The 23,972-nt window shown below is 39.5% G+C and overlaps 1 protein-coding gene across 2 annotated transcripts in view; it reads right to left on the bottom strand.

The window, feature by feature from the left end:
* The window catches only part of PRRG1 (proline rich and Gla domain 1), a 102,800-nt gene extending 79,608 nt beyond the window's left edge, over positions 1–23,192 (bottom strand). The window contains exon 1 of one of the 2 annotated variants that reach the window (XM_063635228.1): positions 23,119–23,192. Coding sequence is in view for 1 of the 2 variants with exons in the window: in XM_055268477.2 (XP_055124452.1) it covers positions 23,045–23,078 (34 nt within the window). In the remaining variant the exon portion in view is untranslated. Of the gene's footprint in view, positions 1–23,044 lie in introns of both variants that reach the window. The other variant, XM_055268477.2, reaches the window with a different exon arrangement.
* Between the last annotated feature and the right edge of the window lie 780 nt (positions 23,193–23,972).

The raw sequence follows: 23,972 nt of genomic DNA, 5'->3' as shown, positions 1-23,972 counted from the left end.
ACAAAGCATACTAAAAGGTAAAAAGACACAGTTTGATGAGGCAGAACATCAGAACCAACCTCAATTATGACAGAGACCTTGGATTTATCAATTCATGAAAACCTCAGTAGAGAAATAGGAAGCCTCAGCAGAGAAATAAAGGCAATAAAAAAGGAAATTTTAAAACACAAAATATTATTTATGAAAAAAATCACTAGATGGATTTAACAGCAAAATGGACATGACAGGAATAAGTGAACTTGAAGATAGATCAATAGAAATTATGCAAGTTGAAGAACAGAGAAAAAAATGAAATAAATTGAACAGAAGCTCAAAAACTTAATAGATGATATCGAACAGTCATACATAAGCAAATTTAGTATACCAGTAGAAGAGGAGATAGAATGGGACATAAAATATATTTGAAGAAATAATAAATGAAAATTTCCCAAACTTGATGAATGACAGCAATGAATATATACAAGATACGAAATGATTTCAAAGCAGAATAAATACAGAGAAGTCTGTTCTGAGGTAAATAATAAACCACTGTAAGTCAAAGAGAAAGAGCCTTGAAAGCAGCAAGAGAAAAATGATATATCACAGTCAAAACAACAATTCAGTTAATGCTTAACTTCTCATCAGAAACTATGGATCATGGACACTAAAGAAAATAAAATTACAGACAAATATCCCTGATGAACACAAATGCAAAAATACTCAACAAAATACTAGCAAACTGAATTCAACAGCATATTTAAAAGATCGTTCACCAGATCAAATGGAATATATTCCTGGAACATAAGGATAATTCAACATATGGAAAGCTATAAATATGACACACTACATTAACAGAATGATAGACAAAAACTATATCATCATCTCAATATATACAGAAAAGCATTTGATAAAATTCAACATTGTTTCCTGATAAACTCTCAACAAATTAGGTACAGAAGAATGTATCTTAACACAATAAAGGCCATATATGACAAGCCCACAGCTAATAGCATACTCAGTAATGAAAAGTTGAAAGCTTTTCCTCTAAGATCAGGAACAAAGATGCCCATTCTCAAAATTTCTATTCAAAATAGAACTGGAAGTCATAGCAAGAGCAATTAGGCAAGAGAAAAAAAAATAAAAGGAATGAAAATCAGAAAATAAAAAGTTAAACTATTGGTCTTATATAGAGAAAACCTGAAGGACTCAACCAAAAAACTGTTAGAAGTAATAAACAAATTTGGCTAAAACAGGTACAGGATACAAAATCAGCATAAAAAAGTTAGTAGTGTTGCTATACACTAATAATGAACTACCTACAAAATAAATCGGGAAAACAATCCCATTTACAGTTGCTAACAAAAAAGAAACCCCACTTAGGAATAAATGTAACCAAGGACGTAAAAGTTGTGTACACTGAAAACTATAAAACATTGAAAAAATTTGGAAAAGTCATGAATAAATGGAAAGACACACTATTTTCATGGAATGGAAGAATTAATATTGTTAAAATGTCCTTGCCACCCAAAGCAATCTATAGATTCAATGGAATCCCTATCAAAATTTCAATGACATTTTTCACAGAAATAGAGAAAATGATCCTAAAATTCATGTTGAACTACAAAAGACCCCCAATAGCCAAAGCAGCCTGGAGGGGGAAAAAAGCTTGACACATTACAGTACTTGACTTCAAAATATCCTACAAAGCTAAAGTAATCAAAACTCCATTGTGCTGGCATAAAAACAGACACATAGACAAATAGAACAGGATAGACAGCCTAGACACAGACCCATACATTTAATGGTCAATTGATTTTTCAAAAAGGGGCCAAGAACACATAATGGGAAAAGGAGAGTCTCTTCAATAAACAGTGATAGGAAAACTGGATATCTACATGCAGAAGAGTGAAACTGGACCATTATCTCACACTATATACAATAATCAACTCGAAATGGATTAAAGACCTAAAGGTAAGACCTGAAACTACAAATCTACTGGTAGAAAACATAACAGAAAAGGTCCATGACATTGGTCTGGGCAATAGTTTTTTGAATATGATACCAAAAGAACAGGCAACAAAAGCACAAAAATAGACAAATTAGATTTCATCAAACTAAAAAGCTTCTGGACAGCCAAGGGAACAATAAATAGAATGAAGACATAACCCATGGGATGGGAGAAAATATTTGCAAACTATACATCTGATAAGGAGTTAATAGCCAGAATATATAAGGAACTCAAAGAACTCAATAGCAAGAAAACAAATAGTCCAATTTAAAAATGGGCAAAGTTAGCCCAGCACAGTGGCTCATGCCTGTAATCCCAGCACTTTGGGAGGCCAAGGCAGGTGGATCACTTGAGGTCAAGAGTTCAAGACCAGCCTGGTCAACATGGTGAAACCCTGTCTCTATTAAAAATACAAAAAAATTAGCTGGGCATGGTGGTGGGCACCTGTAATCCCAACTACTTGGGAGGCTGAAGTAGGAGAATCACTTGAACCTGTGAGGCGAAGGTTGCAGTAAGCTGAGATTGTGCCACCACACTCCAGCCTAGGCAACCAGAACAAGACTCTATCTCAAAAATAAATAACTTAAATTTAAAATGGGCAAAGTACCTGACAGACATTTCTCAAAGACATACAAATGGCCTACAAATATATTTAAAAAATGCTCAGCATCACTAACGGAAATGCAAGTTGAAACCACAACTAGACATACCCCATACTTATTAGAACAGCACTTATCAAAACAGTAAAAGACAACAAGTGTTGATAAAGACATGAAGAAAAGGGAAATCTTCAGCACTATTGGTGGAAATGTAAATTAGTATAGCCATTTTGGAAAACAGAATGGAGGTTCCTCAAAAAATTTTAAAAGTACTACCATATGATCCAGCAGTTCTGTCACAGGATTCTTGTGGTGTTGCTTCACCAGACAGAAAGTTCTGTGGCCAGTGGCGTCTTTGCCTGAGTTTTACTTGGGCCTGGTGAGCTCATTCCACCCACTCAGCCTGGCAGGCTACACTTGGCTCACACTACCAGCCTGGCTCCCATGCCTGCCAAGGGCAAGCCAGGCGTAGAGCGGTGAGGAGCGTTGTGAGCAAGTATAGGGTCCAGCCTCTGTGCACAGCCAGACATGCTGGCTGCAGTGGGGCAGGAAACTCCAGATGCTGGCATGGGCGCTGGCTCCCTGCAAGGCTGTGGCTGGGCCAGGCGTACTGCAAGCAGCTTCCACGGCTGGCACCAGGGAACACAGTAGCACCCAGAAGCTTGGAAATTCCAGGAACCGCAGCGCCTCAAACAGGGTGTCACAGCCCTGGCTCAGGGAACTCCTAGGTCTGGGCTCCCAGAAAGGAAGCAGCTCTGCTCTCCTTCTCTCTTCTCTCCTTCTCTCTTCTCTCCTTCTTGTTGCCTACAACGTGGTGAGCAAGGGGTGTGTTTCAGCCCTGTTTGTGTTACAGCTCTTTTTGCCCTGCTATTGGTGGGTTCCAAGTTCTTGTCCTTTATCTAGGAAGAATGAGGTACATGGACAAATGGAGGGCGAGCAAGGCAAAAAGGAGCTTTACTGAGCAACAGAACACCTCAGAGGAGACCCACATTGGGTAGCTCCTCTCCACAGGCAGGGTGCCTTGATGAGTGTTCAGCTCTCAGCAGAGAGGACACCCTGGAGTGGGTAGCTACTCTCCACAGCTGGACATCTCATCCTTTCCTTGAGTCTGGCTGAATCTGGGATTTTTATGTGCTTCAGAGGGGAGGAAGTGCATGCTGACTAGTCCATGAGCAGTTATGGGTGGGCTGGGAAAAGCACCCTAAGTTTCCGCTCCATTCTGTGTGACTGGCAGCCTGGCTCCCAGGTTTCAGGCCTTCCCTGACTTGAAGGTGGGGCTTCACTGGTGACCTATCCCTTTCTACTCAGGAGCCTGTCTGCCTCCTGCCGCTGTTCATGGCATCCAGGCTGTTTGTGCTGAGGGGTGCCTGCACGCCAACACCAAACTACCCTCAGCTCCCCGTTGACCTCCCTCCCATGGTCGTTGGCACCCACCTGGCCAGTTGCAACAGTGCCTGGGCTCAGCCTCAACTTTGCTCTGAGATCAGAGTGGGCACCAGGAGTGGGGAAAGGCCAGGCAGCAGGAGCAGGTACTTCTGAGCCAGCAGGGGTATGGGGGGCCTTCCCAGACCACCGAGAGTACAGAGATTCCTGGGTCCACAGCCATGGCTGGGCAGCTACAGCTGCACCTGGGAGGATGGGGCTCCTGTCTGCTCCTGGCCCCAAGGAGCACAGGGAGGCCTGGGTCTACAACCACAACTTGGGCAGTTGCAGCTGCACCCAGGAGGGTAGGGCTCCAGCCTGCTCCCAGCCCCCAAGGGCACAGGAAGGCCTGGGTCCACAGCCATGACTTGGGTGGCTACATCTGTGCCTGGGAGGGCACGGCTCCTGCCTAGTCCCAGCCCCTGCTGGCTCCATGGAGTGAGCAGCCCTGGCCATACCTCCCCCATTGCAGCCAGTGTCATGGCAGCGACTGCTCTAGGTGGGCCACTGCTGCCATCAATTCCACTATGGGGTATATATCCAAAAAAAGGTAAATCAGTATGTCAAAGAGATATCTTAACTCACATGTTCATTGCAGCAGTGTTCACAATAGCCAAGATATGGAATCAACCTAAGTATCCTTCAACAGATACATGGATAAAGAAAATGTGGTATATACTCACAATGGAATACTATTCAGCCTTTAAAATGAAAGGATTTCCTGTCATTTGCAGCAACATGGATAAACCTGAAGGGCATTAAGTGAAATAAATCAAGCACAGAAAGTTAAATATCATATAATCTCATTTATATGAAACCTAAAAAAGTTGAACTAATAGAAGCAGAGACTAAGTGGTGGTGTATTAGTTTGTTCTTATGCTGCTAATAAAAACATACCTGAGACTGGGTAATGTATTAAAAAAAAAAAGAGGTTTAATGGACTCACAGTTCCACATGGTTGGGAGGCCTCACAATCATGGCAGAAAGCAAAGGAGGAGCAAAGGGATGTCTTACATGATGGCAGGCAAGACAGCGTGTGCAGGGAAACTGCCCTTTATGAAACCATCAGATCTCGTGAGACTTATTCACTATCAGGAGAACAGCATGGGAAAGACCCACCCTCATGATTCAATTGCCTCCCACCAGGTCCCTCCTATGACACATGGGGTTTATGGGAGCTGCAATTCAAGATGAGATTTAGGTGGGGACACAGCCAAACCATATCAGGTGGTTGTCATGAACTGGGTGTGGGAAGATCAAAGAGATGTTGGTCACATGATACAAAATTTCAGTTAGGAGGAATAAATTCAAGAGATGTACTGTACAACATGGTGACTGTAGTTAATAACAATGTATTGTATACTTGAAAATTGCTGAGAAAGTAGATTTTAAGTGATGTTACCACAAAAATGACATGTAAGGTAATGCATATATGTTAACAAGCTCAATTTTAAAACATCATCTTACACAAATCTATGTAATTTTCATCAATAAATTTTTAAATTAAAAAAAGGAGGACTGAAAAACTGTTAAAACATATTTAAAGCATGAAAAAACGAAATGTTAACCCAGAATTTTATATTCAGCAGAAATATCACTGAAGTGTGAAAGTGAAATAAAGATATTTTCACATAAAACTAAAAGCATTTGTCATTGGCCAACCTGCACTATAAGAAATGCTAGAAGTTATTTACATAGAAGAGAAATGACATCAGATGGAATTGGGATACTCAAAAATGAAAGAAGAGAATCAGAAAGGGTAAATGGTGGAGAAAATGCAAAATACTATTTTATCCTTTTTTTCCTCTATATAAACCAAATAACTGTTTAAAAGTAAAATGATAATAGTGCCTTGTGGGCTGTGTGAGTAGACAGGAGTTTGTTTTACATGTAATAACTACAACCAAAAGAATAGGGGTGTGGGCCTGGAAATTTGTAAGATTTCCATATTTTACTTGAAGTAGCACATTATTAACTAAGTAAGTGGACTATGAAAGCTATGGCTATATCTTATAATCCCTAGGGCAGCCACTATCAAAAAAAGTGCAAAAAAAAAAGAATAGCTAGAGTATCAATAGGAAAAATAAAACAGAATTCTGAAAACATTTTCAGATTTAAAAAAAAGCTGTAAAAGAGGAAGAAAAAACAGAAGAGCCATGTAGAAAATAAAAAAAACAGATCTTAGGTCTAAACCTAACTATATTGGCAGTTATATTAAAAATTACTGAACTAGATTTCAATTAAAAGGGCAGAGATTGTCAGAAGGTAAAAATAAAAAATTCAAGCAACTATATACTGTTTATAAGACATTCATTCTAAATATAAATATGCAGATGTGTCAACAGTACATAGATGGAAAAGATACACCTTGCAAAGAGTTAAGCAAAAAGCTAGAATGGCCATCAGAAGACAAATATAAAAACCAAATCTATTATAAGAGATAAAGAGGAACAATTCATAACGATAAAAGGGTCAATTCAATAGAAAAGGTCATACCAAATGCATATGGATCCCATAACAGCATTTTAAAATACATGAAACAAGAACTGTCAGAATTGAATGCAGAAATCCGTAATTCCACAGTCATAACTAGAGATTTTAACAATCTTGTCTCAGCAATTAACTGAACGAGAAAAACAAAATCAGCAAAACATAGAAGATCTGAACTCTATTAGCTACTTTTATATAATTGGTATTTATAGAACAATACATCCAGTAATGCTAAAATACATATTTTCAGGGCATGTGATGTACTTACCAGGAAAGATCATATTCTAGGCCATGAAACAAGTCTCAACATTAAAAAAAGGAATCATATGGAGTGTATTCTCTGACCACAATAGAATTAAATTAGAATACAGTCTTGGGGAACCCAGGACCACCCTCAAGTTCGAGGTTCATCAGAACGACTCAATATTAGGTTATAATCAAAGCTAAAATGTATTACAGCAAAAGGAGCAGAGTAAAAGCAGCAGGAAAAAGATATGCATTGGGTAGAACCCAGAGAGGTCAGACATAGGCTTTTTACATGTGCTTTCTCTCTAGTAGTGCAATATAGGAACATATACAGAATATCTCTGTTTGAAGAAGAGCACAAGAGCATTTAAGTCTCAGCATTCATAGCTTTTATAGAGGGCTGGTCATATAGGCATATCCAGCTATAGGACCAGCCACAATAACCAAGACTTTGAAATCAGGTATACCGGCCGGGCGCGGTGGCTCACGCTTGTAATCCCAGCACTTTGGGAGGCCGAGGCGGGTGGATCACGAGGTCAGGAGATCGAGACCACGGTGAAACCCCGTCTCTACTAAAAAATATAAAAAATTAGCCGGGCGTGGTGGCGGGCGCCTGTAGTCCCAGCTACTCGGAGAGGCTGAGGCAGGAGAATGGCGTGAACCCAGGAGGCAGAGCTTGCAGTGAGCCGAGATCACGCCACTGCACTCCAGCCTGGGCGACAGAGCGAGACTCTGTCTCAAAAAAAAAAAAAAAAAAAAAAGAAATCAGGTATACCTTATCAGTCCTGATGTTTGTACAAAGCAATTTTGACAAGCAGGTACCTACATGGTCCATTGCTCCAGGTGTACAAAAAAAAAAATCCACCATTTATGTAAAAGACATCCAAAGGGCCACATTCCCAGTGGCTGGTCAAGAGTCAATCATGATTCCAAGTTCCCTTGGAGATATGAAGGAGATCTGCTGAATGTTAACACAGATCTGCTATGTTAACATTTTCCTCTCAAATTTACCTACATGAAAACCAGGAAAACCCTATATATTTGGACAGTAAAAACACAGTTGTAAATTAATCATTGAATTAAAGAATAAATTACATGAGAAAATAGACAAAATTTTGAACTAAATAGTAATAAAAATAATATCAAAATCTACAAACACAGTTAAAATAGTGCTTAGAAGGCAAAAATGCCTTAAATGCCTATATTAGAAAAGAATATAATGCAAAATCAAGTATTGCATATTTTTTTACAAAAATGTATACTTTAGAGATTATTCTCCATGTTGCCTTCTATTTTTTCCAGATATTATGCCAAACTAGAAATGTTTTACAGATGCTTATATGGTCAAACATTTGGTTTCTTTGAAACACAAAACACCATAGACTGAGGAGACCACAGGATTGATGAGCAGAAGGCAACCACATATTCAAAGTGCACCATTCTGAGTAGGCCCAAACACTGGTATTATGCTTCCTTTCTTGCCACACTCAGGTAGATGTGTGTGTGAGGGCAGCTTCAGAATTGGTATGGCCCTTCTAGTTGTGTAAATAAGACTTTCCAATGAGCGGGTCTTGGTATCTTCCTTGGGCTGACAATATGAGAAAAGCAATTCAGAGTAATTCTGATATACAGCCCTGGCCTCTGTCCACCTGCCAAACTGGGGGCTCCATTATGCCCAGAGACAAGTAGAAGGCTCAAGGAATATCCCATAGTACATATACTAGCTGAGTGTTTGGTCAGTAAGAGTCCCACTTTGTTACACAGTTAAACATTACCAAAGCAGCAATGTGATGGCTAACAGGGCCACAAGTATTACTGATACAGTAGTTAGGTTGGCTTGCCACACTTCCATTGATTTGGCTGGTAAAGGAGATTTGGCCCAGATGAATTCAGACAACTGATTACTTACATAGACATCAAAAGCTAACTCAGCATCGTATCAGTTCCCCAAGTCCCTAGTCTCACATCATGGCACCAAACTAGAAGATACAGATGACAAATGGTCCAAGCAATGGATCATGGTGCTGTTGAAGAGCCATCTCTAAACTAAACCCAAGAAAATTCACAGGCTTATCCCACACAGGGTATAAGGTGAAAAGTTCTGCATTCAACTGAAACTAGAAAATGGGTGAGAAATGGTATTATGGCAGTTTCCTACATGATAGGGATGAGAAACTGTCTCACAGCAGCTCCTCACCAGGCTTCTTCCTTGCTCTAGCCAGAATTGCAGGGCATTTCACCAAGACTTGGGTCAGACTACAGTCAAGCATTGCCCCCGTATCCTATATTAAGTTGTGCAAAGTTGTCAGAGTGCTGCACAGCAAGGCTGTTCTGGAATATGCTGAACTTACCTGATTTTCGGTGAACCAGAAGTACTAGAATAACATTTAATTTCAAAATTTTTGAAGTCTCGGCTGAGACTTGAATTAGTTAAAAGAAAGTGGTAGTGGAGTAGGGTAAGCATAAAGTTTTGAACAGAATATCCTGCCACCTACCATAAAGGCTAATGCAATTAATCACTCAAAATATAGGCATCCCTGAAGCAGGGGACCTATTTGTGGGAGGATATTGCTATGCACAGTGAAGGAGGCACTTGTACTACCTCACCACACACTCTTGGTCCCACAGAACGATACCCTTAAGGTCTGGTAATACTCCCTGAAAATAATGCTGTTGCTTCTGGTCAAATCAAAGGCAATGGTTCTAAAACAACAGAGGCACTACAATGAGAAATATCTACCCAAGAAAGTGCTAGAACCTAAGCTATAAAATAAGATCAAGTCAGCGCTCTCTGAGATACTCTGCTTTAACCCTGGCTGGCTGGAGAACCTCCAACAAAATGAGTTTTAATCACATTTCTTTAAATGCAGACATGGACAGACAGATAATAGATTATTATATAGCAACTAAGATTTACCTATACCAAAAAGAAGGCTAGAAGTTTGCTGGGAGCTGAAAGCCTGAGGGTCGTGACCAACTCAGCATTCCACTGGAGGCTATATGATCAAACAGCAAACTGTTTATCATGAATGCAGGATGTGGGCAAACTCACATCTGCACCTGCTGCAAGAAGTTATGCTGAGGGCAGTCACTTCCTGGTGCCATGCTCCTTGAGGTTATCTACTGGAACAGCTGGAGAAAGCAGTCATGCAGGCCTGCACTAAATCAAGCAGCTGACCGACAACCACCCCTTCTCCCTATTTCTTTTACCCAATAAATACAAAGGGCTCTAGAAGCTCAGGGCCCTTGTTCACCAGAAGCAAGGAGCCCCCGACCCCTTCTTCCAAACATACTCTTTTGTCATTGTATCTATACCCGCATTTGTCCTCCTTTGTTCAGTCCACCAGGGTCCATGGCAGAAGTTCATTAACTTTGGGCCATCTTAATAGAATTCATAGTTTCCGTCAATACTACATATGGAGCTATGTTAAACATTTTTGGAATAAAAAGAATGCAATGCCTCACAAAGTTCTATTTAATATGACTATATGTAGGAAGGGAATGCTTAAGATTTCTTTGCCAACGTTTTACAGAGATAACATCTGACTTAAATAAGGCTGTTTGGAGACAATTCATATACGGTTTTAGACAAATTGGTCCTGCCAAGTGTGTGATGATGGAAAAAAAGAGAAGCAAAACCACATGCCATTGTAGCAATGTAACATGAAAAAACATTAATACCATCAGTTGAAGTCCAGTAACTACAGCACAAGAAGGATTAAACCATGGATAGGCCCAGAGAGGGAGGTGAGAGTTAACTCTACCTCTGTGAAGATGGGAAGTAACAGGAAAAGGAATTCATAAAACAATTTGTGGCCTATTATCCAGCTAAGAAAGAAATGGAGAATGGGGAAAAAATCCACACAAGCCTTGAAAGTGTTCTGTGGACATGAAACCACAATAAAAATTCAAGAGAATATTATTGTCTTCACTAATTATGGGCTACAGATAGACACTGGGATATCTAAACTTACAGTGCAGTATAAACTCTCAAAGTAATCTATGAAATCACATGATTATTGCAGTCAATCCAATGTTAGATAAAAGATAAAATGGTTTTAATCTCAAGATTTGCATTTAAAATAAGTTTGGGATGAGAGCCTATAAATGATAATCAGACTGCATTCTCTCACATATGCTTGAGAAAAGGAGGTAATGAGAAAGAGGGCTCACTTTCTTACCATCCCTGCTTGTATCAGCAAGGAGGAGTAGATGGTTAACAGAAAAGCAATAAAAAGCAGAAACTTTTTTGGAGGGGGTGATATAGACTACCATTAGCTCCTTAATAAAGGGGCCCTAACTCTAGCACCAGGACTGTGATGTCTCCAAAGGAGTGGCAAAGGGAACTCCATGTGGTCACGTTCCTGTTTATACCCAGGATCCAGAAGTCTTTATCCCGAATACAGGGCCTCCTTCCTATTTAACAAAATGAGAAAAAAAGGAGAAAAAGCAGACATATAGGTGGGGTGTTAGGCAGGGGGAGAAGTTCTGTTTTAGACAGTTTACTTTAAGGTAGGCAGTCATGTATATGCCTCTGGAAATTCAGGGAAAAATTTTGACTGGGTACAAATGTGAGAATTTTCAGTGTGAAGAATGAGGTTGAAGTTGTGAGAATTAATGGCATTATCAGGGAAGAGGCAAAAGTCAAGGAAGAAGTTTTGGGGGGTGAATGAGTGAAAGGTCAAGTAAGATGAAGCAAGTAAGTGACAGCCTTCTTTTGGAAGCAGAATTCATTATATGATACCAAGTACACTTTCAGGCATCCAAAGGAAAAAGCATCCATTTAAACTGATCTTTTCCTTTACCAGACAACTGGATCAATGGCTCAGCTACTTAAATTCACAGTCATCTCTTTTAATGGAAAGATATAGTGGATAATATCATTAATTCAACAATATTCGAGTAGGTGATCTCATCAATTCAACAAATATTTTTTAGCACCTACCATATGCCTGCCACTGTGTTAAGCACAGGGAGATTACCCTTTCTAAAAAATTTAGTCTCCTCTCATTCCTTTAGTTAATATTCATTAAGCACTAATCCATGTTAGATCATAATGCCAGATGCATGAAATGAATGCATTGTAAATCCTCAATATATATTTTATCTTTGTAAACACAAAGTCTTACTGTGTGAAACTGAGAATGAGAAGAGACAGCCCAAAACTATGCTTCATGCAACGGGTCTCCTAAAAAAAAGCTCCATGCTGTAATGTCAGAGAAACCTGATTTGATATTTCAGTTCTACTATATACCTCCAAAGTGAGCTTGGGCACTTAAACTCTTTGAACTGCAATGTACTTACTAGAAAATGGAGATAAAAGCCATATATCTTACAGGGTAATAAAAATAATAAAATATCTGGTGCAACATAGAATGGTTATTATTATTGTCATTCGTATTATTACTAAGGAAGATAATCCATATGGCCAAGAATTGCTCAACAGATGAGAGGAAAAAATAATTTGGGCAATCTTCTGAATAATGAACAATCACTATATTCTCATGTGAAGAACAGAACTGTCAAGAGTGGGTTTGGGTCCCAGAGGAGAAAACAAAATCCCATTTTAACACACGATTTGCTCCAGGCCCCCTCCTAGTCTGCTGAGGACCCTAACATCCTTTTCCTCTTGACAGCCCCAGTTGAAGTAGACTAGAGTTCACCCACTCCAATGGTAAGGATTCTAGGGATATTCAGCATCCTGATTCCTGGTAATGGGAACCAACCAGAAACCAAGTAGACAAAGACAATATGATGCTCTGACCCCTGGTTAAATGGGGCTAAGATTCTGGCAGAAAACTAGCCTCAGTTAAAAGGTGAAGAACTGAAATGCAAATGAGGAACACAAACAGAAAAAATAGAAGAAAGGTTAGGCACAAACAACGTTTGAAAGTGAACAGTTTGATCTGTAGGGTTAGATGGGGCTTTCTAGAAGTAATGTGAAGGGTAGTTCCTGAAGGTTAGAAGCTTTCAATATCTGTGGATGGGCAGACTTGGGTTAAGGACAGGCAAGAAATGACTGGGAAGAAAAGTTAAAAAAAAATGACTACCATATTAGGAAGGAAATCATGCTAGAACAACAGCAGTAGGAGTGGACTGTTCAAAACTTTGCAAAGGTCAAGTATATAAACCGTGTTAACATTCATAGTTTAGAGAATGAAATATATAAAAAAGTACATATTAATATCTACTATTTGCATTATAAGTTAAAGGAAGTTTAAAATTCAAAGAACACGTATTTATTTTATACTATAGTTCATATTTAATGCAACAAAAATTTGTATTTTTAGACTGTTTATAAACCTAAATAACTAAATTTCTTTTTTTACTTCTATAATTTTTCTGACAAATCAAAGGAAAAATGACTACGATACTGAAGCAGGATAAAATTACATAGGAAATTAAATATATCCTTGCCAAAATAATTATTCTGGTCCCATAGGTAATACTAATACAGAAAAAGAAACTTGGAATATATTCTATTCACTTTTTTGCAGCGACAGCAAATTTTAAACCTAGGCTTACATTTCCGACTTTTCCTTTTTCCTTGAAGCAAACATGTCAGAGAGGATTACTGTGGCAAGTTACTCATATAGATTTTTTTACAAAATTGGAATGCATAATATTAGAAACCAAACCACAAAGAACAAGCACACTGTAGACAGATTGGAGGAGATTCACAGAACATAAAGTGCTTTCAGTAACAAGGCTTTGTCACTGAAAAAGGAGGTGTTTGGTTAACTAGGACTCCAGAAAACAACACACATCTCAGACACAGTTTTGAAAGAAGGGAAGAAATAGACCACAGACAACTTACTCCAACTCAAAGATTAAAATATAACACGTTCTCCCAAAGAAATAATAGATTACGAATACTGAGGCACTGAAAAAATGTACCTAAAAGTTCAAATTGTGAAATTGTTATTTTAATTTTAGTGCATTTAATTGTCAAGCCTTTCAAGAAGATAACAAGTGCTATCAAAAATTCATCATCGGTATTTGAATGAGGTTGAAAATAACTATACCAATTATTACCACACAATAATGGAGAAAGAATAGAAATTATTGAGCATTTTTTTTTTTTTTTTTTTTAGATGGAGTCTCACTCTGTCACCCAGGCTGGAGTGCAGTGGCACCATCTCGGCTCACTGCAAGCTCCGTCTCCCAGGTTCACGCCATTCTCCTGCCTCAGCCTCCTAAGTAGCTGGGACTGCAGGCTACCGCCACCATGCCCAGCTAATTTTTTGTATTTTTAGTAGAGATGCTGTTTCACCATGTTAGCCAGGATGGTCTTGATCTCCTGACCTCATGATGTGCCGGCCTTGGCCTCCCAAAGTGCTGGGATTACAGGTGTGAGCCACTGCACCCGGCCTTGAGCATTTTTAAGAGCCATGATTACCCCAGCCTTGTGGCACTTTGATTCTCATTTCATTATGCCCAATGACATCTTGAGAAGTAATTATGTCACTAATTTACAAAAGGTAAAGCTAGCACACACACCCCTTACACACCAAAGGTGTTCAGTAAATGCTGAAGTAAGGTTTGACATACAGTTATTTCCTCAGGAGATTCAAAAGGCAACTTGCAATGCAACATTATTTCTATGGTCCCTCAGGTTTTCAGGATAACCAAATCACTTTGCCATTGTAGGAAAGGTGTTGCAATACAAAGAGGTTGTACCCATGAAGGGGTATAGTGTTATTTGAAGACAATCAGTAAGGAAATGGCTGAACTTAACAGCTTTGATAGTACCATCAATTAACTGGGTATTACTGACATATATAAACTACTTCATCCAACAACAGAAAATTACACATTTTTCTCAAGCTCACATGGAGTATTCACCAAGACAGATCACATTCTGGGACATAAAACATATCTTAACAAATTTAAGAGAATAGAAATTATGCAATGTCAGCTCTCAGACTACAGTGGAATTAAACCAGAAAACAATAACAGAAGGATAGCTGGAATTCCCCCATATATGTAAAGATTAAACTACATACCTTTAAAAAACACATGGATTATTGAAGAAAAAATCCCAAGAAAAATTAAAAACATATTTTGAACTAAGTGAAAATTAAAATACAACTTGTCACAATTTGTGGGATGCAGCAAAAGTAGTGCTTAGAGGGAAATTTATAGCTTGAATGCATACATTAGAAAAAAAGAAAGATCTGAAATCAATCATCTAAGTTTCCATCCTAGGAAATTAGAAAAAGAAGAGCAAATTAAACCTGAAGTAAATAGGAGAAAAGAAATAATACAATTGAAGCAGAAATCAGTGAAACTGAAAACAGAAAATCAATAGGGAAAAATAAATGAAACCAAAGGCTGTTTTTTTAAAAAGATCAATGAATTCAATAAACTCCTTGCCAGGGTAATTAAGAAAAGAAGAGAGGGAACACAAATTATTATCAGAAATGAAAGAAAGGACATCAGTACAGATCCCATGGACATTAAAAGGATAATAAAGGAATATTATGAACAATTTTATCCCCACAAATTTGATAAGCTAGATGAAATGGACCAATTCCTTGAAATGGACCAATTCCTTGAAAGATACAATCTGCCAAAACTCACACAAGTAATAGACAATGTGAATAGGACTATATTAAGGAAATTGAAACAATAATAACCTGCAAAACAGAAAGCAACACACCCAGATGGGTTTACCACTGAATTCTACCAAACATTTAAGGAATAAACTATACCATTCTCTACAATCTCTCCAGAAGTTAGAAGCCAAGGCAATACTATGAGGTCAGAATTACCCTAAAACCAAAACCAGACAAAGACATTACTAGAAAAGAAAACTACAGACCAATATCTACCATAAACACAGATTGAAAAATCCTCAACAAAATATTATCAATTGTATCCACCAACCATATATAAAAAAATTATACACTGATCAAGTGAGATGTATGACAAGTATGCAAGGCTGGTTCAATATTCAAAAACAAATTAATGTACTCCAGAACATCAACAGGCCAAAAGGGAAAATTTACACGATGATATCCATATATGCAGAAAAACCACTTAACAAAATCCAACACTGATTCATGATTTAAAAAAAACAACTCTCAGCAAACTAGGAATAGATGGGAAATCACTCAAATGGAAAACGGCATCTATAAAAACACTACAGTTGACATCATACTTAATGGTGCAAGACTTGAAGCATTCCCTCTAAGCTCAGAAAAAAGGCAAGGATGTCCCCTCTCACCACTCCTTTTCAAAATCATAATGGAAATCCCATCTAATGTGATAAGACAAGGAAAGGAAACAAAAGGTATACCGATTGGGAAGGAAGAAATAAAACTGTTTTTGTTCACACATGACATGATTGTCTAGGTAGAAAAATTCCAAAGAATTGATTGTTTGAAAGAAAATCTCCTGGAACTAATAAGTGATAATAGCAAGGTTACAGGATACAAGGTTAATAAATAAAAGTCAATTCTTTTCCTATATATCAGCGATGAGCAAGATCTCCATTGGGAAAAACCACAAAACTCTGGTGAAAAAAATCAAGACTAAATAAATGGAAAGATATCACATGTTCATGGATAGGAAGACTCAATAGTCTCAAGATATCAGTTCTTTCCAACTTGATCTACGAATTCAATGCAACCCCAATCAAAATCCCAGCAAGTGATTTTGTGAATTTTTTTTTTAAAAAAACAACTGATTCTAAAGTTTATATAGAGAGGCAGCAGATACAGAATAGCCAAGACAGTATTGTAGAACACCAAAGTTGGTGGACTGACACTACCTAATTTCAAGAATTACTATTAAACTACAGTAATAAAGACAGTGGCAAAAGAATGGACAAACAGATAAATGTAACAGAATAGAGAGATATATCCATATCATCAACTGATCTTTGACAAAGAAGCACAGGCAAAACAATGAAGATAGACTTTTCAACAAATGATGCTGAACAACTGGACATCCACATGCAAAAAAAAATGAATCTAGATATGGCCTTACACCCTTCATAAAAATCTCAAAATGGATCATATACCTAAATGTAAAATACAAAACTATAAAACTCCTAGAACATAGGAAAAAATCTACATGACCTCTAATATGGTAATGAGTTTTTAGTTATAACACCAAAGGTATGATTCATGAAAGGATTGATAAGCTGGATTTAATATTATAAACTTCTACTCAGCAAAATACACTGTCAAGAATATGAGAAGTCAAGCCACAGACTGTGAGAAAATATTTGCAGAAGACATAACATATAAAGTACTATCATCCAAAATATACAAACAACTCTTAAAACTCAGCAATGAAAAAAAAAAAACCTGATTTGAAAATGGACTAAATATGTGGACACCTCACCAAAGAAGATGCACAGATGGATACAGATGACAAATAAACATACGGAAAGCCCAACATCATATGTCATTAGGGAATTGCAAGTTAAAACAACAACGAGCTGGCACTACACATCTATTAAAATGGCCAGAATACAGAACACTGACAACACTAAGTGCTGGCAAGAACGTGGAGCAACAGAAACTCATCCACTGCTGGTGGGAATAAAAGTGGTAAGTTACTTTGGAAGACACTTTGTCAATTTCTTGCAAAACTAAACATAAAGTAGTCCTCCTTTATCCATGGGGAATACATTCCAAGACCCCAAAGGATGCCTGAAATCTTGGATAGTACCAACTCCTATACATGCTATGTTTTTTTGATCTGACAACCTAGATGGCTACTAAGTGACTAATGGGCGAAAGGCATATACAGCATGGATACTCTGGACAAAGGGATGATTCATGTCTTGGGCAGAACGTGGTAGGATGGTGCGAGATTTCATCATGTCAAAATGGCACAAAATTTAAAACTTATGACATTTATTTCTGGAATTTTCCATTTAATATTTTCAGACCATAGTTGACCTTGAGTAACTGGAAATGTGGAAAGTGAAACCATGGATGGGGAGGGGGACTACTATATTCTCACCATACGATCCAGCAATTGAGCTCCTTTGTATTCAAATGAATTGAAAATCTGTCCACATAAAATATTGCACACAGATATTTATAATAGCTTTATTTGTAATTACTACAACTTGGAAGCAACCAAGATATTTTTTAGTAGGTGAGTGAACAAACTGTGGTACATCCAATGGAGTACTAAGCACTAAAAAGAAATAAGCTATTAAACCACGAAAAAACGTGGAGGAAGCTTACATGAACATTACTAGGTGAAAGAAACCAATATGAAAAAGCTGCATACTTTATAATTCCAACTATATGACATTTTGAAAAAAGAAAATCTATGGAGACAGTAGAAGGATCAGTGGCTTCCAGGGGCTGGAAGGAAGGGCAGGTGAAAATGCAGAACACAGAGAATTTTTGGGGCAGTGAAACTGTATCATATCATAATATTAATACAATAGTGGATATGTTATTATACATTCATCCAAATCCATAAGATGTACAATATCAAGAGTGAGCCCTAATATAAACAATTAGCTTTAGGTGATAATGATATGTCAATGGAGGTTCATGAACTGCAACAAATGTACCACTGTGGTCCAGGATGTCCTGATAGCGCAGGCGGTTGTGTATGTGAAGAGGGGGTATATGAGAACTCTCTGTACTTTCCTTGTAATTTTTCCATGAACCTAACACTGCTCTAAAAAACTAAAGTTTTTAAATTTAAAAACAAAGCAAAACAATGACCCCTTCTCTTCCCTTATAATGTTGTGATCCATTCCTAGAGTTTCCTGTTTACCCATACCTATCCCATGAATTCTACCTGGAGTATCAAATAATCATCTCAAACTCAACATGGCCAGTATGTAGTTCTTAATCTTCCCACTCAGAAATTTCTCCTCTTGCAATCTTCCCACCATTCCCACAATCCTTCTTGCTTATCTGACTCTATGCCTTATTATTCACCCCTTCTCATTCATGCTACTCCAGCCACAAAAACCATTTTGCTATTTTTAGCTAAAAGGCCTCAAAAAGAACCCACCTCAAGACTTTTACAATTGCTGTTCCCTGTGCTTAGGAAGCTCTTCCTCCAAATAAATGGTTTTCTTATCTTCTACAAGTCTTTGCTGACAGTGAAGTCTTCCCTGATTACCTCCCTCCACCATGCTCTATTCACCTATAGATAAATACCTATAGGTCCCCCCATTCACCTTCCCTGCTTTGTATTTCTCCAAAGAATGCAGCACCATGTCACTTAACATATATGTATATTTATGTGTATATGTATACAAAATTATATATATCTTATATTTCTCATATTTTACTCATTTACTTTATTATCTGCCTCCCTCAAATACAATGCAAGCACCTCAAAGGCAGAAATTTCTAATAAAATATAACTGTTTTATATACTGTTGTATCCTCAGTGTTTAGAAGAATGCCTGGCCATTGACAGTCATACAAATATTTGTTGAATAACTGAATGAAAATCATATGAAACTTATGATATAGCAGTCTTACGGCAAGGGCTAGGGCAATAACATTACAACACAGCATGTCTAGACTTAATTTCAAAAAATAATTATTCGAACTAAGTTGAAGAAAAATACACTTGTAACCATTAGTGGTAGCTGGAATAGCTGAAATTATTGATTTATTTGCTAGCATTATTAAACTTGAAAAAATCCATTCTACTTAAGAGTTCAAGACTACTTAAGTTCCACTGAAGAACAGTAGTGTGCAAACAAACCTCCCTTAAAGAGAGTTCTTTCAGCTTCTCCCACTTGCAACTTTAAACTTACTTTTTTCACTCTTTTCTCCTCTCTTTTTATGGTGCCCACTAATTCCATTCTCTCCTGCTTTCCTGCTCCAGTACTGTATTCCATCAATTATATGTTCATAACATTACACATTCAATCGCTCCTTGACTCCAGCAGGCTTTTCACCTTTACATATTCCCATTTTCTTGAACTCTAAAAATCTTCAAACTCCAGTCTTTTTCTTCTATTCTCCTTTCACCAGCAATTTACCAATAAAACTATTTTCAGTTCTTCTATATTCTGCCCAACATTGCTGAAGAGATGGCTCTTAACCAGGGAATTTTTTCATGCCGAGATGCCACACCCTGAAATCCAGATTTTATGAGTCAATATTGTGGGGAGGGGCACTAAACTTAAGTGTATTGTTTGAAACAGCTCCCTATGACAGTCTGATGCAGACACCAGATTAAGAACCATTACCTCTATGTCTGAGCATGGTGGCTTACGTCTGTAATCTCACCACTTTGGGAGGCTGAGGTGGTAGGATCACTTGAGCCCAGGAGTTTGAGACCAGCCTGGGCAATACAGTGAGACCTCATCTCAAAAAAAAATTTTTAATTTAAAAATTAGCTGGGCATAGTGGCACATAGTTGTGGTCCCAGCTACTCAGGAAGCTGAGGTGGGAGGATTGCTTGAGCCCAGGAGGTTGAGGCTTCAGTGAGCCGTGTTTGCGCCACTACACTCCAGTCTGGGCATGAGAAAGGCCCTGTCTCAAAAAACAAACAAACAAACAAACAAAAAAGCCATTACCTCAAATACCTGTGATATGTTCTCCTGGTCATAATAATGATAATATAATACCAACTGAGAAGTATAATTAAACCAACAATCTGCACCTGAAACACACCAAAAACAAACAAAAGAAAACCTTGCGGTCATCAAATCCAAGCATCTTCTGTCAGTCCTATCCTCTCCACATTTTAGAGGACACTCTAAACTCCAGTCTTAAAAGCACTACCGGCCGGGCATGGTGGCTCACGCCTGTAATTCCAGCACTTTGGGAGGCTGAGGCAGTGGATCACGAGGTCAGGAGATCAAGACCATCCTGGCTAACACAGTGAAACCCCGTCTCTACTAAAAATACAAAAAAAAAAAGAAGTATAATACAACTGGTTAGAGTTACATCACCCTTCAGAGAATACCACCTGGCAACTTGATTCATTTGTAGTACTTCCTAAATTCCAGCAGCAACCTATTTGTGTCTTTCTACAAATAGTTAATTTCACTAGTTTCAGTATCAGAAACTGGCCTTTTTAAAAACTTCACCTTTTTCTGATCCCTATTTTCCCTTTATCTGTAGAGTTTTTACACCTCTTTTTAGAAGGATAAACTATGACTAATACATGAGAACATGTTTCCACACAGTGCTTATCCATATTCCCAATAATGCTGCTCAAATATTAAATGCAATTTCAGAATTCTGAATTTCTTGTATTATCCCATGAACTTTATGCAATATGAATTACTATCTTTGTTTTCTTTTTTTTTTTTTGAGACGGAGTCTCGCTCTGTCGCCTAGGCTGGAGAGCAGTGGCGCGATCTCAGCTCACTGCAAGCTCCGCCTCCCGGGTTCACGCCACTCTCCTGCCTCAGCCTCCCGAGTAGCTGGGACTACAGGCGCCCACCACCACGCCTGGCTAATTTTTTGTATTTTTAGTAGAGACAGGGTTTCACCGTGTTAGCCAGGATGGTCTGGATCTCCTGGCCTTGTGATCCACCTGCCTCGGCCTCCCAAAGTGCTGGGATTACAGGAGTGAGCCACTGCACCCGGCCTATGAATTACTATCTAACAGCATTTATTAATATATATCTGTACGTTAGTTTATTAGGTGCTTACCACATGCCAGGCAGCTCTAGGTATAAGGGTAACATAAAAGACTGAGGTTCTAGTAGTAACGGAGAATTAAGACAAGTGATATAAATTTAACAGAAAAAGGTGTGATTAATTCACTCTGGAGGAGATGGCAAAATTTTTCAAGAAGTGAATTAGGCTAAGTCTAGAAAGATGAATAGGAGTTCATCAGGCACTAGAAAAGAGAAAAGGCATCCCTAACACTCCCCGCCCCCCGCCTGCCCCAAATTTGGGAAAATAGAAAAAGAAAGAATAACATAACAATAAAACCAGAAGAAATCCTGTTCACCTCATGCCTGGGGTTGGTGCAGGGGTGGGGGTTGGGCGGGGGTAATTGTATTTTTAAGTATACTTCAGATCAGAAAGTAAACGTTTATAAAACCGGATTTACAATCAAGGGAAAGGGGTGGAGGAGGAGGAAGTTCAGTTTATTTTGTTGTATTAACCTAAAACAAATGAGTAAAAAAATCAACATCTATGCTTGAGAACACATATACTATCTTTCATAAAAGTCCCTAAGTTTGAAAATGAAAGCATATGGAGCTTTATCCAATATTACAATATTTGCCCTAATGTTTTGTATCCTTAATATTATTTTCAAAGGTTCTAAAGTGAGTCGGCCCAAGACCTTGACAGCACATCCACACACATGCCCAATAATCCACTCTTGATTGAAACAATCAACAGTAGCCTAACCAGCCTAACCAACTTTTCACTTACCCTGACTTGAACACCTTCGCATCCTTCAAAGTCTGGCTTTATAGTATGACCATCAACAGACAAATAATTAAGCTCTAAGTTTTGTCACTCAACCTCTTCATCTTTTCATTCAATTATTTCCTCTCAAATCCCATTAATTCCACTTTTCTCCTAAAGGGACTCGTAGAAAATACTTGCACAGCACAATCACAAAAACCAGTGGCTGGAGCCAGAGTCCAAACGCGCACACACCACTTTCCAGTCATATCCCTCTTGGGACTGTTCGTACCAGTGATCAAATTCAGCGGACCAGGAAGAAGGAAAAACCTGAAGCAGGAAGACTGTTCTCTTCCTTCCACTTCCCCCCACGCCGCCTCCCCCTACCCCCGCTCTCCCATCCCCCAGGGCCGCACCGCGACCGACCTCGCACGCACCCCCTCCCACTGTCACCCGCCACTGTCTACAAAACAGTCATAGCCTTTGTTAAAATGTCCACGGGCACAATGGATCAGAAGAGGGACACATTCCCGGGGGTGGGTAAAGGAAAGTCACACGAACGCCACGCCCTCCTTGGGACTAGCCCGGGCCGACAGCCCACCGCCTCCAAATCCTTTCCCCTCCGACGGGGAATGTTTCTAGCAACTCTGCACCAGAGAAAGCGGCGCTGGAGGAAGGGATGAGCCTGGGACGTCCCTCATGGGCACCAAGCAGGGGACTGAACTTGAAGCTGGGACACCCTCCAGCACCGTTGGCAAGCCTCGCGGTCCTGCCCAGTCTGTGTGCGGACTTCCAGCCTCTGAACCCCATTCCTTCAATTTTTTTTCTCGTCATACCCACCCTCACCCACTCCCGCTACCACGCACTCCGCTCTCCACGCGGCCCTGGCCGGACACCCACAGGCAGCGTCGCTACCAACGCTACCCCATATCTGACGGGTTTCTCCTCGCAGAACCGAAGTCACCCCCACACACCCCAATCCCTCCTGGGGCGCTTCGTCCGGATCATGTTTCCCCAGCTAGGAACCCAGCGCGGCCGCCACACTCACAGCGGGTCCCGCTCCGCTACTCGGCGTTCTGCGAGCCGCACGTCGCGCCTGCGCGCTCCTATTTCTGCGGAGCCTAGCTGGAGCCAGGAACCGGGAGCGGACTGGAAGGGAGGTGGAAAGGGGCGGGGGCTGGGCTGGGGCGGGGTTAGAAGAGAAGGGGCGGGAACAGGGTGGGGCGCGGGGGTGGGAAACGAGGGGCGGATCCTCCACCGCTTCTGCTGGGAAGACCCAGCGCTCAAGGCATCCTGCTGGAGCTTTCCACTCTTGGCGTTTATTTATAACACATACAGAAAAGCCGTCGAGGCCCCTCTGTGCACTCCCACACGCACCGTGGAGAAAGCCTGGCTCGGCGCGGGCCCAAGTAGTCAGCCCTTGGGCCGCCACGTCTCTCCTTCTAGCCACCGCGGGTCCCCGCCAGCCTTTTTCTCTTTCGCATACATACCTCACCACACATTATTCCTTTTCCTAGTCATTTCTTCTCATCGCGTACTCTTCAGCCCTGGTGAAGGGAGGGGCATAGGGATTTCTCATCCACAGACCGCCTGTGTAGGGCATCCTAGTTAATATATCTCTTTGCTATGTGTGAGCCCAGATCGTGGTTGGTGACTATTCGACCGTTGTCCACTCTTACAGCTCAGAGAATTGCCCTTTCCTTGAGGAATAATTCCCTTGCCACTGTTTCCGGACAACTCTTGGTGACAACTATCTGCTTTTTCTGAAAAAAAAAAAAAAAAAAAAAAAAAAAAAAAAAAAAACCGTCTTGTACAAACTTACCCAAATATCTTGAGAAGAAAATCCATCTTTGACCTCGCTTTTTAGGTAGAGCTATCTTAGAACTTGAACCTTAGACTTCT

The sequence above is a fragment of the Symphalangus syndactylus genome, chromosome X, assembly GCF_028878055.3.
Source record: "Symphalangus syndactylus isolate Jambi chromosome X, NHGRI_mSymSyn1-v2.1_pri, whole genome shotgun sequence".
Classification (NCBI taxonomy): Eukaryota; Metazoa; Chordata; class Mammalia; order Primates; family Hylobatidae; genus Symphalangus; species Symphalangus syndactylus.
The sequence above is the reverse complement of the archived record's forward strand: the minus strand, read 5'-3'. Positions and strand labels throughout refer to the sequence as shown.